The sequence below is a fragment of the Zonotrichia albicollis genome, chromosome 2 (assembly GCF_047830755.1).
Source record: "Zonotrichia albicollis isolate bZonAlb1 chromosome 2, bZonAlb1.hap1, whole genome shotgun sequence".
In the NCBI taxonomy this organism is placed as follows: Eukaryota; Metazoa; Chordata; class Aves; order Passeriformes; family Passerellidae; genus Zonotrichia; species Zonotrichia albicollis.
In genome coordinates this window covers 34,097,148-34,113,864 of record NC_133820.1, presented here as the reverse complement: position 1 = coordinate 34,113,864, position 16,717 = coordinate 34,097,148, and the positions used below count along the sequence as shown (strand labels likewise).

Genomic DNA, 16,717 nt, shown 5'->3' with positions numbered 1-16,717 from the left:
ATTGGCTCATGCTGAGCAGTATTTGTCCCCCAGGGCTACCTGAGGGAGTCCCTCCCTCTTCATGTACCCCCCAAACCCTGCTGTGCCCTCCCACCAAATGGGATGTGTTCCCTCTCTGGCTTAGAGCATGTTTTACTAGGAGATGGGAACTAGAGAAAAGGGTGTATCTATTAATTTCCCCCCCCTATATCAGGCTGTCAGTGGTTTCAGAGAGCCCTTGTGGTCTGATAAATGAGTTCAGCAGGATGAATGTTCCTTCTGATAGTTCTGAATGAAGACAGAATTGGGTTTTGGTTTTATTTTTAAAGATATTTAATAAGGTATTTCTTTCAAATCAGTACAAAAATTTTAAATACAAAATTATTTGCTTTTGACGTATCTCATACATTCTGGGAACATACTGAAGTCACCAGTGTCTGGTAAACTGTTTGTCCATTCCTGCCACCATTCCATAAAATTTCTGAGATAAAGCACCACATTATATCACTGGAGTCCTTAGTCAATGTTAGACTGCATTAAACTCTGCATTTAAATAATGGTCATGCCAGTTAAATCCAATCTTAGTTCTACATGAAAAAATCTAGTTCATTTTTGAATCAAAAGCAGTAGCGGTAGCTAAAGACACTGAAGAAGTGATGAGCACTTAACTCCTTGAACTAGTGCAGCCATGTGTGAAGTGCAGCACTGTACAGGGAACCACAGCAAGGTCCACTGCCCTTTGGAAACAGAACACTTGTTGAGGTGAGATTTAGCACCACTGATGAGCAGACAGAGACTTCATGCACAGAAGTCACTGTCCTCAAGTACAGAAAAGTATTGAGGCCTGCAGGTTCTCCTTGACAACTGGTAACGTATAAATAAGGATTGGAAATCAGTTTTTAGATAGAACCAAGTTCTCAGATAAATTTGCATGATCAGTATTGCCAGTAAAGTTATTGGTTGATCTCAAGCAGTAAATCAGTTAAGCAAACAAAGCTACTTCTGCTTTGCCTAGTCATTGAAAAGCAAACTGATTCAGCTTTTGCTGAGTGGCAGAATAGGTGTTTCTTCTGACAAGCTAACTGGATTCTTGGTACAAGCACAGAAATCCAAGCAAATTTATGCCACCCGGAAGTATGGCCATGTGTTGGCTAAAATGTCTCAATGATGTGGCACAAATAAATGGGGGAGATTTACCTCCTCTACTTGAGCTGTGTGAATAGGGAACGGAGACTTTTTAAGTGCTGTGGCATTTGGAAGTGAAGCCAGTGCCTGCTGGAGGCACTGGTGACATTTTAGGTCCAGTGACTGCTGGAGAAGGCTCGGGGGGAATGATCATGCTATCAGGATTTCTCTTCCATCATAAATAAATTGTTCAGGAAAAAAACTCACACATGTAGGATTATTTTATTACAGGGGAAGGGAAATAAAAGTCTCCAGCTAAGGGAACCTTTGCTTGTCAGGTAGACCGGTTATAAAAAATCAAAGAAAACCCCCACCCAGACAAATAAGCCTCTCAATTTTTTAAAATATAATTCGAGACTGACCTACTCTGCTTTAAGTCACTGTTTTTCGTCTCATAACTATGATCAATGCAACAGGAGTGAGTGACATACACTGATTTGAACTTTAGTAGTGAATTACTGTGAATGAAATTAAGTAAGCATGGCATTGCAGAAATATATAATGTACAGCTAATATGTCCCCCTTGGGTGCAAAACAACTATTTATGAACCTGATATACATCTTTAGGTATGTTTGCCACACCTTTTTTATAACTAGCTGTGCATAATGTTAAACTTTGTATTTATTGTTTTTGTTTTTGTACAAGATGGTCAAATGGTCATAAAATGCACCTTTTGTTGTATAAAAGTTAGAAGCAGAGGAAAAAGGTTTTGATTTTGTGGTGTGTGTGTGTGTGTGTGTGTGTCTGTCTGTTTGCTTTACATGGGATACAATAAATACCCTGAAAAAGACGAATGAACGTACTGCCCGGCATAGAGTCCTGCTGCCTGCTCGGATGGCATCTGAACGTAAACCTTGTCTCCGTGCATCAGCTGCACCACGGCACTGCCCGAAGCCTGGTCCAGAAAGCCCTTCTTGTATTCGTCGTAGGTGTACATGAGCGGCTCGTTGTTCTTGTACAGCGCCACCCACACGTTGGCGCCTTTACAGTGGACGTGGTAGGCGAAATAGTAGACACCGGGGATCTCGCATGTGAAGATTCCCGTCTGGGGATTGTAGTTCTGCCGGCCGTTGTACAGGAGCTTGTCGAACTTCACGGGCACCCCGACTCGGGGGAAGGGCGTGAGCAGCTCTGCCGTGAACGCGGGCATCTCGTAAACAATGCCGCCAGCCTTGTCTGTCTTGCCCTTGTAGCCGTAGGGGGGCTTCAAGCCGTCTATCCCTGGTCCCACCTCAGGCAGGTATTGTCCCACAGCTGGTGGAGTGGGCGGGATGATGACCGAGGGACCTGGCGGCCCGGGGGGGCCCGGTGGCCCCTGGAGCCCCGGCTGGCCAGGAGGACCGAGCGCCCCAGGTTTTCCCGGGGGTCCCTGCAGCCCCGCAGCACCAGGTTTGCCTACCCCAGGGAAGCCAGGGGGGCCGGGCATGCCTGGCTCGCCCTTCGCCCCTGGCAGCCCGGGGGGGCCAATAGGACCACTAGGTCCCGCGATGCCCGGGATGCCCGAGGGGCCCTGAAGCCCCTGGGCTCCGGGGAGCCCGGGCTCACCCTTTGGCCCCACAAGCCCCGGGACACCCGGCAGTCCTGGCAAGCCTTTGTGTCCGGCTTCCCCCTTGGGTCCTGTGGGGCCCGGCAGCCCCCGCAGCCCAGGGCCACCCACTTCCCCAGGAAAGCCTGGCTTTCCTGGAAAACCCTGCAGGCCGGGTTCCCCTTTGGGGCCGACTGGTCCTGGTGGCCCTACGGCACCCCCCTCCCCTTTAGGTCCTGGGAAACCAGCGGCCCCCGGGGGTCCCATGATGCCCGGCAGTCCTGGCTGGCCGGGTTCCCCTGGTGGCCCTCCCATGCCAGGTGGCCCTGCATGCCCCTTCTCCCCCTTCGGTCCCAGGGGCCCAGGCAGACCACCCACACCTCGCTCCCCTTTGGGCCCAGGGAAGCCCGGCTTCCCAACCCCAGGGAGGCCGGGGGGCCCTGGCAGGCCTGGCAATCCTTGCTCCCCTTTGCCACCCGGGAAGCCGGGCTGGCCGGGCATGCCATCCTGGCCTGGTTTGCCAATACCAGGCGCGCCGGGAGGGCCTTGGAGCCCAGGGGCCCCTGGAGGCCCCTGCAGCCCCAACTCTCCTGGGGGTCCGGGTTTGCCTAGGGGTCCCTGTGGGCCAGGGAAGCCAACCATGCCGGGTTTGCCAACCCCTGGCAGTCCTACGGGGCCAGGGGGACCAGGAAGCCCAGGTGGACCCTTCAGACCTGGCAAACCTGGGATCCCAACCCCCTTCTCCCCTTTTGGCCCTGGGATCCCAGGGATTCCTGGTGGCCCCTTCATCCCAGGCTCACCCTTTGGCCCTGGTTGCCCCTGCAGCCCCGGAGCACCCGCCTTCCCTATGCCAGGAAGCCCATGAGGCCCTGGTGGTCCTTGTGGTCCAGGAATCCCCATGGGCCCAATCTCCCCCTTCGGCCCCATCTCCCCTCTTGGCCCTGGGGGCCCCATGACCCCTGGTTTTCCTGGCATCCCTGGCAAACCCGGCTTCCCAATTCCTGGGTATCCTTGTGGGCCTGGTTTTCCTTTGGCTCCTGGTACACCATGACCTGGTAATCCTGGTGGCCCTGGTGGCCCTCTTGGTCCAGGCTCACCCGGGGGACCTTGCTCACCCCTCAGACTGCGCATGGGAATTTCTGGGAAGAAGAAAGGGGAGAGGGAGAGATAAAAGGTGAGTGCAGTCACATCCTTCCAAAAACAGGGTTTTGAATTGAATATGCTTTTAATGATGCCTTGTCGTGTAGACAGAGACAACTAGTGAGTTACAGGTTGGTGTTGAGAATTAAAGAGGATGTTACTGTTTTTCATACTGAAAACTTCCATGCGTGCTTCTGTTACCACAAAGTAATTACTGTGCATGATATGTAAAAGCCATTTCTGCTTTGGTGGTGTTTTCTACCTAGACAATCTTAAACAGCAAAATCTGCATTTTGTCCCACATTGAGGTAGATCAATCTACCTTTAAGAGTTTTTGCAGGAAACTCAGTGCTCTCGTGCTGTGGGAGGAACTCTGGCATGAAAGTGCTTTTTCTGGATGGGCGAAAATAAGCAAGATCAATTAAATTAGATTGTATTAGTAAGAAGTTTATACATAAGGTATGTCTGTATTTTCCTGAAGGCTTTGGTTCCCATTAGAGTATTACTGGAAACCTGCAGCCTTAATCACTATTGCTCTTTTGGCATAGCCATGTCTAGTTATGGCTCTTCTACACACTTTGAAAAAGGTTTTATTGTTGAAACCCTCATTTTTGTGTATGTCACCACTTGTCATTGCAGGTCAGGGTAGGGAAGTTGCTGCTGGGGTTGGTTGCTTTTCAAGCTGCTGCTTTTTGGGTTAATGGAAACTCTTTCTGGCTCTAAAATGTGTAAAGAAGTAAGAGATTTGGGGAAGGAGAGGAAATGAGGTTTGAGGGCAGACCTCTGCTTTATGGGAGGCAGAAACCTTCCCTCTCTGCACATGTTGTATTTTATGCACATCAAAAATCTTTCCTCGTGAGGTAGGTTGATTTTACTACAGGCAATGGTTCTTGTTCATACACTCCAAAAATAGGCCCTGAAATCTTCCATTTCCCTCTGAAGTCAGTGGAGGCTGTGGTTAGCTGGGGCCTCAGTAAGACAAAGTTACCCAGTTTGTCTGCACTTGCACAGATGCTGGTGGTCCTCACAAGAATTTTATGACACTGGGTGTTCCTGGTCACCCTTTGTATTTTGGACATTTTTTTTGTTTTCTTAAATACCTTAATACTGTCCACACTTCCTTTACTGAACAGAGAAAGTGCTTGTACGTGCAGACCTGTGCATTAATCCTCTGTACTTTCAATGCCTCTGTTACACTTACAGAAAGAGGACTCCAGAGTCTGTAGAGAAATTGTATGTTTTTATCGGCAAACCTCAAAATCACAGGGTCTGGACAAAGTCAGACAAAAACAGTCATGTTCCCATAAATTTAAACCTTGGGACTCTTAGTTCATATGTCTGCTTGTTCCAGTGAGAGTAGGAGCAGATCCAGACAGGACTCTGAGCCATCATTTGAAACCCCGTCAGAGGGTCTCCTACAAACAGGTGAGACAGCAAGACTTTTCCTAGAGTTGAACAGCATCTGAGCAAACCTGTATGCTGGAGGCTCATTGCAGGAAGGGCTGCTCAGAGGCTGTGCTGCAGCCCAGAGATGACTGTGGTCTTGTGCTGGTGACCCTGAGCTGCCCCACAGCTCCCTTGAACCTGTTTTGTCCACCTGTGGCCAGGTATGAGCCTGGCCAGCCCTTTGGGCACAAGGGTGCTGTGCCCAGCCTGCAGCAGCAGCCTGCTCCAATGTTCAGTTTCCCCATGGCACGCCAGATGGGACCGTGCAGGAGTGGAGAGGGACATGCTGACCTACCTTTCTCTTTCTTGGGAGCCATATCCTTGCCGAGCATGGGCATCTGTGGGACCTCCTTCCTGTACTGGGGCAGATGGGGGTACTCCTTCCCGTAGGGCATGCGGGGTACCTCCTTGCCCAGGTGCTGCATTGGGATGCCTTCTTTGCCCAGTGGCATGTGAGGTACTTGTTGTCCAAGGGGTTGGTACTGGGGCACCTGAGGTGGCAGCTGCTTGATCCCATAGTAGGCACCACCTTGTGCAGATCTCACCAGCTCTAGGTAAACAGTGACAGCCACTACCAGCAGCTGCATGGGGAAGAGCAGCATGACCATCACCTATGAAAAGCACCACAAAACACACAGTTGGAAGATGTTTTCTCATGTTGTGCATTCCTCATTAGGGTAAGGTGTTCTCATTTTTTGCAGCAAACTGGACCTGAATCTCGGCAAAGTGGCCCTGGTTTGTGTGCTGCCCTGGAGGATATCCTGCAGAAGGCCTGTATCTGATTTATTGGAGGGTCTACTCAAGCACTGCTGTTACAGCAAATGCCCTTCTATGTATTTAGTTTTATGCCACCCCAGAGGAGCCCTTTGTGGTTACCCCACACAGGAGCCTGCTCCCAGTTTGCTGCCTTCTCACCTGAGATTTGGGGAGCTCTGCTGCAAGCTCTGGCACATGGGAAGAGCAGGCAGGGGATGTGGGAATCTCCTAAATGTGTTCTGCCCAAGAAGCTGTATTGTTGGTTCCCCTTCTGCTTTCCACAGTAATGAAAGCGCTGTTTCTGAGCTTAAATCTGTGCCTGGGATTGTACCCTGTGGCTGCAGTGTCCAGGGGCTGTTCTGTTTCTATCACAGCTCCTTGCCAGCTCTCCTCTTAGCTGGGCTGGGATCCTCTTGGCCTCCTCCCAGAAGGAGTGGACCTGCTTACGCTGCCACCACTCCAGGTAGGATCAGCCAACCCAAGCCTTCCTCTGGGAATGTTCAACTATTTTCTGAAGGTCTTCCCCACTGCAGATCCTGGCCCATTGCAAGGCAACCCACCCCAGCACCTCACCAGTCCTGCTAACACTACAGAATGGGGTTGGGCTTTCTTTCTTTTACTTCTTTATCAAAATGTTAGCTTGGGACTTCTTGTCCCACCTGTTGTTGGCTTTTCTTTTTGCAGTTAAGGGCACTACCATCAGCTGAACAGCAAATTAGGAACCAGGAACTCCTTCAAGTAATGTAAATTAGGGGATAGCATGTGGTAAAAAGAGACTCTGTGTGTTGGAGTGTTTTGGCCCACAGCCAAATCTGGCATGCAAGTCCTGCCCTTTCAAAATACACATGGCAGTTGCCAAACCTGATGGCTGTTGCCACTGTTCCTTTTTTCTACCCTGCAATGCCTTGCACGCAACCTGGGTGCATTTCCAGGTCATTTGTTCTCCAGAGCTTTGCCAAATTACTTGCAGGACTTGCTCCCAGCAGCTGCTGTGTTCTGGTGTGATGAGGGTAGCCTGAAAAGGCAGCAAGGGCTTTGTGTCACCTGCTTATTTTTCTGTCCTTCCCCAGCGGCCTGGATTGACATAGAGGACAAAAAAGTACCTCAGTCTATGGCAAAGAGGCTCAGCACTGTGCCCTCATGTCTGGGAAGTACCATTTATGGGGAGAAACTTTCCCCTGTGTGCCCACCAGGTTTTATGTTTTACTCCTGTTTGACGTTTTCCATTCACTTGGTGTTGGCAGAGTACCTGGGGAAACCCTTGCTGCCCTTTTAAAACATTTTCCCTTAATTTTGCTCCATGAGATTTTACCTCTAAATGGAAATTGGTGTATAGTTATTACTGAAGGTGTAAATGGAGGCTAGATCAAAATGGTGTAGTTGAAATAAGCAGGTTATTTTCAGCAATGATCACCTACAGACATATGAACTACAGAAAAGATGGAAATATATGTTAACAGCAAACCAAACCTTTTAAGAAAATGCAATACTAGGAATAAGCACTAGATGGAGCATATGTTGCACAGCTGAGTTTCTACAGTCACTTTCCCTCCCAGGAATTCTTGGACTAACCAGCTGCCATGTGGCAAAGAAAACCAGAGCCAAGACGTACAGGAGTTTGTAAGAGCAGCTAAAGCCCAAGCACAGTTGCTCATCCTTGTTCAGCAAAGCATTTCAGCAAATGCTTCTCCTCCAGTGAGTTTAATGTGGCTTTTAGCCCACAGCTGGCTGTGGCTGCTGGCTGTGAGCTAAAGGATTACGGCCTTGGGATGTGGTATTTCTGTTTAAAGCTCAATGGTGAGCTTTGGAGTGGGAGGACAGCCTGTGCATGATCAGTTATTGTGGCTTGGCTGGGGTGGGGTGACTGAACTAACCCATTGCAGCTTCATCTGGGCACATGGACCTAAGCAACCTTTTGGGGTTTTTTTGGAGGGGTGGGGGGGAATGGGGGAGGCAGGAATATATCCCCCTTGTCTTTCTTGGCCTTCCTGCTCCTTTCTGTACAGGATTAAATTGCAACACCTTTGCCTCTCTGCAGCTGAATAGGGTAATGCCTACCTAAGTTTGCAGGGAAAATTTCAGTTACTGGAAAATTTTCTATTTTCTATAGAGAGGCACTATTCTCTGCCTCTCTCAAAGGAAAAACATTACCTGTATGAAGGGAGAAATTCAGTGAAACCTTTTAAAAAATTATAAGATACTGGATGATATAGGACTGGTTTTGAAACCTGTTAGTATGAAGAGCAAGGTGGATTTTGAAGAATAAGGTTATTAATTTAGCATCTTGGCTACTTTGTTGTTCTAGTGGCCAGTTTTGGTGGGGGGAGGGTTTAAAAAGATAACTTCAGTGGAATAAGTAGAAGGGGAAATAGGTAAAATTCCTTTGGATGAGATTTTGTCCTTGTTTTTATTACAAAACATGGACTTTGTGTGCGAGTGGGAGGCATTTGAAATAACTGAAAAAACTTTCCTACAGGAGACACCAGCCTGCCTGCTGCTCAGGTGAATTCAGGCTCCTGTTGCTTGTGCCAGGCTGGCCTGGCCCTGCCAAACATTACACAATGCACCTGCACTGGAACAGGCACAACCACAAGGTACACGAGATGGTTTTGTATATGCGCATGGAAATTTTGAGGGAGATTAGGCAAGACTTGTAGAGATAGAAGGGCTCCAGAGAAGGAGATGATCTCACCCCATCTGTGTTTCCTGTAGTGTTTTTTGACTCATCCATAACTCAACCAGTGTGGCCTGGAAATGACAGATTGCTTCTCATCTATTGATTTTGGCTTGGGCTGGTGCCTGTGACTAGCTGAGGTGGAAGGTGGGAGTTTATTTACTGAACAGCCTTGGGCTAGATGTAATTTGGCTCATAACTTTGTGGGAGGAGGTCAGAGCCTCCCCTGTGGCCTCGTGAGCTGTCTGGGGCTTGGGATCTGCTGCAGTTACTGGAGACACAGCCTGTGTTTGGTACTGTCTGTCCAGCTCATCTCCTCCTTCTCCCAAAGGAAGGAGGGATCGGACAAAATTACTCTTGATGAGAGATGTGGTAGAGTCATATGTGCTGCCACTGGATTATTGCTGTCAGATACCATCACTACAGGGAAAGCCTGCTCAGAAGCATGAGAGATGCCGGGGATAGTCCTTCAGAGTTTCTGCTCATTGCCTCTCATCCTACTCAGCTTCTCTAAAATGTTATTTATGCACTGAGAGAAGATGAAGGTGTGTTTTTTCTGCCTTGCAGTTTGTTTCTGAATGCCTGGGTGCACAGCTCTAGTTTGAAGACCTAACTAGGAAACACATTTAATGGGTTCCCTAGTGAAACCCATTCACTATGGGCATTTTTAAATGCCTAAAAGCTACTGAAAATCTTGCTCTTGGTTTTCAAAAGAAGCCTATAGATCCTAAATGTTGGAAAGGTCCTCCAGAGCTTCTGAACAGCAAAAGGAGATGTTTTCCTCACAGTGACAGAAATCAAGGAGAGTCAGAAGGAGAAAAACCTGTTTTGAAGATTTCAGCCAAAGTCTAAGACCTTCCACCCCCTTCACCCAAATCCCAGCAATTTAGGGATCACCGTCAAATGCATTCATGTAATGCAATATGACATGCTTTCCAGGATGACTGTTGGTGGAACAATAATTTCACTTTGGATTGGGATTTTCCCGGGTTTTTGTCAGAAAGCAATAGGAATGTGTCTGTGTATTTGTGGCAGGTTAATAAGTGCATGAGTACACCTTTAGAGAAGCCAAGGGCTTGGAGAAAGCAAAGTTTTACTGAAACTTTGGATGTTGGAAGGAAGATGGAGGAGAGGAGCCACTGAGCTCTCCCACAATGTGACATGTCATTTTGCACCAGACATTCAGATTAAGCCACAACAAACATTTTGCTTTACCTAGGGTGGGACAAGACACTTGAGGTGAAGGAACATTATCCTAAACCACAGTGTTCAGTTGCTTGTGTGTGAAGGTATCTGATTGGTTCTGTGGGTGAGAGAGAATCCTTGAAAAAACACATTTTTACAGGCAAAGCTTGAGTGAAAACATTTCTCAATAATCTCTTTGGTAGAGCTGTTCTCCTGAGAAAACTATAAAGGACCTTTCTTTGGCTATTTGAGTTTGTCAGCAGAAACAGGAGACAAAACAAAATGCACCAGCAGTCATAATTCTTAAATTGGTGTGATGAAATAACGGCTGTTTTAGCGTAATTATATAAAGAGTGTATGGAAAGAGTGATGCCCATCCACTTGGGACTTGAAATCATAGGTGGTCTTGCAAAGAGTGGAAACTAGCCCTTGATTTATTGGTTCTTACAGGAAAGTCATCACTATGCAACCAAGGTTGGGTTGTCTGAGAACTTCTAAGATAAACACCCAGGGACTACCCCCATGGGCTTAACTTACCATCTCTTGCTTTTGAATTGCTGTATTTCCCAAACAGGCATAAGGCATGAGTGGATCTCAGTGACCTGAAATCTTTTCCCTGCGGTCCCTTCTATAGGGGCTGCCTGAAGCTGCAGAGACTAGTTCTCCACAGCACTGGGGGGATGGCCTTGCTAGTGTTCTGGTTTCCACAAGGAAAATGAGTGCTGCAAAATTAAAATCCTAGTGACTCTGGAGATTTTGTTCACAGAAGAGTGCTACTAAAAACAATTGATGATAAAAAGCTACATTCTCCAGCGTGTTTTTGTTGAGATCAGAAGGGGTTAAGGGTGATTTCTGGAGTGACCTTGACAACAGATCCTATTACCAACTATCTACAATAGTGTATCCAATGCCACAGGAGCATTATACACCTCACTAAAGTGTCTGTCATACAGAGACATCCAAGAAGCAGTATAATGCAATGGAAATGGCAAACAGAGTGTTGAGGTGCATAAGGAGCAGCCCTGCTGCTTTGCAGAGAGCTGGTGGGCGAGGTGCACAGCTGCTCTCTGGGGGGTTTCCACTGACAGGCCCCACCCAGTTCATACACAGAGGTACATGGCAGCTCAAGAAATGTCACAGAAGGGCTTATAAGAGAGAACTGAAGTCCTCACAAAGTGATAGCACTTTTTTTTTCTGTTTTCATTTTTACGGCTACTTTGGGAACAAGTACCTATCCTGTCCCTGCTTTCTGCAATACATATCCCTTAAACTACTGATGGATTTGTGCTTGCAAAAGTGTGGACCCCCCCCATCAAATACATGTCTTTCTTAAGGTCTCCACCACATAAAAAGCTTTGGATTAAGCACCAGGCTTATAAATTGGGGAGGGAGGTGTTGGCATTTGTAAACCAGTTCTGTTAGCTAGCTACCTTTTTAGGAAGAATTCTCATCACAAAATGAGAAAAGCAGCTATATAGGCTTTAGTTCCTGTACGAAACGAAGCTATTTCTAGCCAGTGAATAGCTATTGTGACTTCAAGGGTGGGGCATTTTCAGATACAAGAATCAAGCAAATGTTGCTTGTTATTCTCAGCACTGGTGCTGCAAAATGTAACCAACTTGAGCAGTGAATTTCCCAGCTCATTGTTGTCCACAGTTTTCAAAGACTCCATCACAGCTTAAATTCATCTCTGGATTTCATTAAATTCATCTCTGGATCATTTGAAGACTAACCTGTCAGTCAGTAGTACTTTCTGAACAGATCTGAGGGTACCCTGTACTGTACAGAGACTGAATTTTAGTGGAAACTTGTGTTTTCAGGTACAGGAAAAAACAAAACCTTCTGCATGCCAAATAATTTTGCATGTGCTCAAGCACCATTTAATGCACGCATTGCCACACTTCTGTCATTCTGTGCCAAATGAGTCTTTATATAATTTGGACAGATGTTTTCCAGTTTGCCAGCAAACTAAACACCAGTGTAGGGGGTTTCTTTTTTTGAAAATTCAGTCATATTCCACATAAAAGCAGGGAGTGAAGGAACCAAATATACCTTGAGATGGATTTCCTCTGAAAGCTAACCTGTTTTGTAACCCAAATTAACACTAGCTGTACTGATTTAATCTTATTTTCAGCAGTGAAGAGCAGGAGGACAGTACAGGGGAGCACAGCCCCTGGGCAAAGACCCAGCCATCCTACTGGCACGAGATGGTTGATCTATGCCCCAGAAGGTTTGGGGTCCTGCACCATTTTGCTTGTAACAGTGCCTAAAGCTTCACTGAAGGCAATACCTGTTTCTTCAGTAGGTGAAGAATTTACCTAGTTAAAGTGTCTATAAGGGCTTGTGCATTCAGTAGGGAGAAAAGTAGGATTTATGGTAAATGTAATCTTGCCTTTTTGCTTCTTGAGAAACTCTCCCACAGAGATCAGGTTTATTTTTTTTCCCCTCCCTCCTTTTCACTGTCTCCTCCAAGGAAACAAAGTAGTCTCAAGTGCCTGTGTTCAGTTTAGATTACCAAGAAATAGCTATTGTTCAGTATGTTAAAAATAAATTAAATCATATTTTGCTCAAGGTCTAACAACTGTGTCTGATTAGCATGTGGTATTTACTAAATCTAAGGCAGTCATAACAAGTATTGTCATAATAAACATTTTAAAACACATGCATGCATAAACCTGCTGCTAATGGGGAATATTCAACACATGGCAGATGCTTGTTTCTATTTTTTTTTTAAATTGAAAAAGGTGCCTAGAGCTTCTTTCTTAGAGAAGTGTGATAACATCTAAATAAATGGCTTCATCTTAAAAACCAGTGGTCATCCATAAGCTATCTTTGGCCTCACTGGTAATGATATGATCTTTTCTTGCAGTGCCTGGGGGGAGGTCTCTGTTTATCCATTTATAAATGCATTTCCAAAAACAAAGCACTTGCCTCTGCTCCAGTTTGTCTGCAAACACATTCATGTGTGTGCTCACTCTGGATGATCACCCAGCCTTCTGTAAGAAAATGGCACCCTTGGGCTTCCCCAGTTTCTTACTTCCAACAGAGTGTATCTGTTGCTTGTGTGCAGGTATTTATGTGTGCCTATGTGTGAAAGCACACCCTGCCAGTGGAAGCAGCTACAATGAGAAGGACATTTTTAGTCCATGCAGACATAATTATCTTGCCTTTAGTCTCCTCCTCATGCCCAGTGGGCTGTAAGCCTACCTATGTGGGCTCAGGTACACATCTCATCTCTCTGCAAATCTGGGCATGATAAATTTCACATTATCACAACCCCAACTCCCATACACAGGCCTCTGCTGACTCAGCACAGACACAAAACTCACAATTTACAATGATATTAAGATGCTTGGCACTGGTGATTGATTTCCAGGCGGGTTTGTTTCTGTGTGTTTTTGAGGGTCTGGCCCGGATGCTGTTTGCTGGAAAATGCCTGAAAGCTACTTCAAGTCAGATGGCAGGGAGCTGTGACAAGGATCAGTAAGCTGGGCACCACAGGCCGGGTGACCACAGTCCCTGGGGACGTAGCTCTCTTTCCTGGTGGCATGTACTCATTTGCACGAATTGGTGCCTGACCTTGGGCTGGAGAGGAAGGTCCAGTGTGGGGGAATGTTTGCAGAAAAGCATGCGACTTTAATTATGGGATTAGAATTAATTATAGGTAGGATTTAGTAAATACGTGCCTTTGAATGTGTTTTCCTGTTCTCTGCCATACAGCATGCACTCAAATCCTCTGCCTAATGCTCTCTTCTGGGCAATTTGCCTGAAGTCTTGGTGGCAGGCAGATTTGACGGAGACACTTAAATGACTGCCACTCAGTCCCCATTCAGTGATCAGCGGTGATCGGCACACAAAGCCAGACCCAGTAATGTGGAACACACAAAGTGATCAAAGTGCAGAGCCACCTCCCCGCTTATCGGCACAGAATCGTGCCGATTCTGGCTGGCACCGAGCCTCGGCCTGGCTGCCAACATGTCCAAGCACAGCTGTTTGTTCGACGTGGGAACTGCGCTGAGGGCTCCATCTCTGCAGGGCTGGTGCTACTGAGCGCTGCAGAAGGAGCTTCTCGCAGGCCACAGCCACTGACTCCGTCCAAGGAATTCTCCTTATCAGATACAATGGGTTTGCCGTGCACAACACACTGGAAAGGAGGCTGGTTCTCATGGAAGTGCTTGTATAGTCAACCAACCATTTCCTAAGGGTGTTGTTGATTTGGGTTTTGTTTTGGTGAGAACACTTCACATCTACTGCCCGTCCACTAACTCCAAAATAATGCAAAGACAAAAAAATGGTGATGCACTTCAGACTGGTGTGTGATCAGGAGGCAAACTGGTGATGCACTTCAGAAGAGTGTGATCAGGAGGCTGAACCTTGAGGTGCTGATAATGAACTATGGTGATTACTGGTTCCATCTCAGTGTGAATAGGGAACTGCAGGCCTGCTTTGGAAACCTCCCTTCTCAGCTGTCACTCATCATTCTTGGCCTTGCTCTGTCTGGGGATAGGTTGTGCTGGCTCCTTGCAGTAGAAGTTGCCCAGATTTTCATGATACAATTGTTTGTGTGTTACTATGGTACAACAGTTTGCAGAGTGCATCACAACGTTTTACTGTTTTAATCTAAAGTGGTGCCTCTAGCAGTGCTGCTATGAATTATACTCACTGGTAGAAGTGTAAAGAGTTTCCATTTCACTACCTCTTGGGTTAGCCAGCTACAGCTTTGAGAACAAGCCACAGGCTAGCAATTGACTCTAAATGACAAGTGAATAATCCCCACAGTTCACTGTTAAACTCCATCTCATCAGATGTGTGGGAGTAGGTAGAAGTGAGGGAAGAAGACTGCCTCTTTCTGCGACAATTAACAAACGAATATTTGGCGAAATATGTGTAAGTGCCAGAATACTATTCTGAAGGATATCAACCAGTTTTACTGGTTAGAGAACTCTTAGTTCCTCTTTTGATTAATTGAAGTACTGTACTAAAAGCAGAAAAATATTTTGTCAGCTTTGTGAAGGTGCAGTGAGTCTTAAATCTGTCTATATATATTTTATTCTAATATGGCATGGTTTAGGATTTTATGTCTTGTGTCTGAAGGATTGCTTGGAGAAGGAGCATTCTATGAATTAGTAGATCTCAACACCTTTAGGAAAACTTAGGTGTGCATGCAGAAATTCCCTTCACTGACACCTGCAAGACACAAAGAGGTGCTAAGTGTGTGTTTTTCTTAAACACTTCCCAAAAGATGGCAGCAGAAAGAAAAATCCTGATTATAGAAGTGTTCTTGGTGATGACAGGGACTAATTGTTGCAAGTGTTGCAGGGAAGATAATCTGTCTTCTTATTAGTTTAAGTGTTATGTAAAGCAGTACAGCTGTCTGCAATTGTAATACTTGTGTAGGCTGGACTTCTCAGCCCGAGGTACTCTTGGTGCCAAACCTAAGGACACAAAGGAAAAGTGGCCAGAAGCAGCCCTTGGGCTTCTCTTGATCCCGAGGCTGTAGCAAGTACTGTTTCAGTTGCTAGTGCTGCTTGAGGTCTGACCTGCCCTACATGGCCTGTAAGCCACTCATGACACCCTGTGTGGTGTGACATCCTGCCTTGCCATGGGCACTGTCACCATGTCTTCATTTTGGCGATGCAAAGGCTGCTCTGTCATAGGTGGACAGAACACAGCCACAGATTTGCAAAGGCAGATGTCTGTTAACACCTGGTCTGGCCACTGGTCTGCTGTGGAACAGTCTGGGGCTCCTGGCAGCTCTAGGGTGCCTGGAGTAGGCAGGAGGGATGGCTCTTTGGAAAGGGGTAAGTTTTAGCCTGTTTATTATCAGGATGAAGCAGGACCCTCTCTAAGGTGTAGAACTTTCTAGCTCCTTTTAGCACTGTATGCATACCGATTAAATTTATATGTAGTGATCCACTACAGGGAGCGCTTAAGCCCTATCAAGGAATCAAGACCATTAAATCTCATTAAGAAACAGAGCCTAATTCTGGGTGCACAGGGTTTTTTTGTTGTAGTCTTTTAGTTATAAATAAATTTTATTTCCTGTGCCCCTTTGTAGTGATCATATTCCAGCCTTTGCAATCCAAGCAATGGTTACTTTAACAGTCCAGTGAGTTCTTGCTCTACAAAGCAAGAAATCTGTGTGGGACTCCTGAAGTACTTGGTCTGATCTTAATTTGAAATAATTTATTTTTCTCTGTGACTCCTGTTGCAATCCTGTGGCCTTATACATTGCCTTCTTGCATGAAAATTTACTTGATTGCCTCTGTCTGAAACTGGCACAGCATTTCTGTTCCTTTTCCCACTTTGATGGCCTACAAAATGTGTTTTCTTGGCTCTTTCCCTCATGCTTTTTCATGACCCTTTTTTTTTAAATAAAAGCAAGAGGCTTTGGAGGCTTTATTTTGGAGACAAATTGTTACCATTTTACAATATTTCCGTTCACTGTGCTTTGATGAGCCTGTCGAGAAAAAGAGCAGCTCTTCTCTCCCTTATATTTATTTGCTGTGCTCTAACTCTGCCACTTCCCAGAAACCCAAAGTCCCAGTCCAAGGGAGATATGAAAACAGTAACAAATGTCTGTAAAATATTTTTCTTGAAAAAACTTCCTCTCAGACAATTTTTTTGGAAGGTTATTTTCAATTTAAAAAATTCCTGCCCTTTGCATGCTTTTTCTACCTTTGCTCAAACAGTGGAATAGTCTTGCCTTAGAAGGTTAAACATACTAGAGTACTGCAGCAAGAGTGAAATCAGGAGCATGCTTTTAAATTATTTAGCAGTAATTATTTTCCTATTTTATTGTCAAATATTGCAGGTATCATCGTAT

At 46.1% G+C, this 16,717-nt stretch overlaps 1 protein-coding gene across 2 annotated transcripts in view; it reads right to left on the bottom strand.

The window, feature by feature from the left end:
• Positions 1-299: 299 nt before the first annotated feature.
• COL8A1 (collagen type VIII alpha 1 chain) overlaps positions 300-16,717 on the bottom strand; it is an 89,045-nt gene continuing 72,627 nt past the window's right edge. For both annotated transcript variants that reach the window (XM_014272034.3, XM_014272033.3), the window contains 2 exons: positions 5,572-5,887; positions 300-3,829 (listed from right to left, as the gene is read on the bottom strand). In XM_014272034.3, coding sequence (XP_014127509.1) covers positions 1,923-3,829; positions 5,572-5,884 — 2,220 coding nt within the window. In that variant the 5' untranslated portion in view covers positions 5,885-5,887 and the 3' untranslated portion in view covers positions 300-1,922. The remainder of the gene's footprint in view (positions 3,830-5,571; positions 5,888-16,717) is intronic.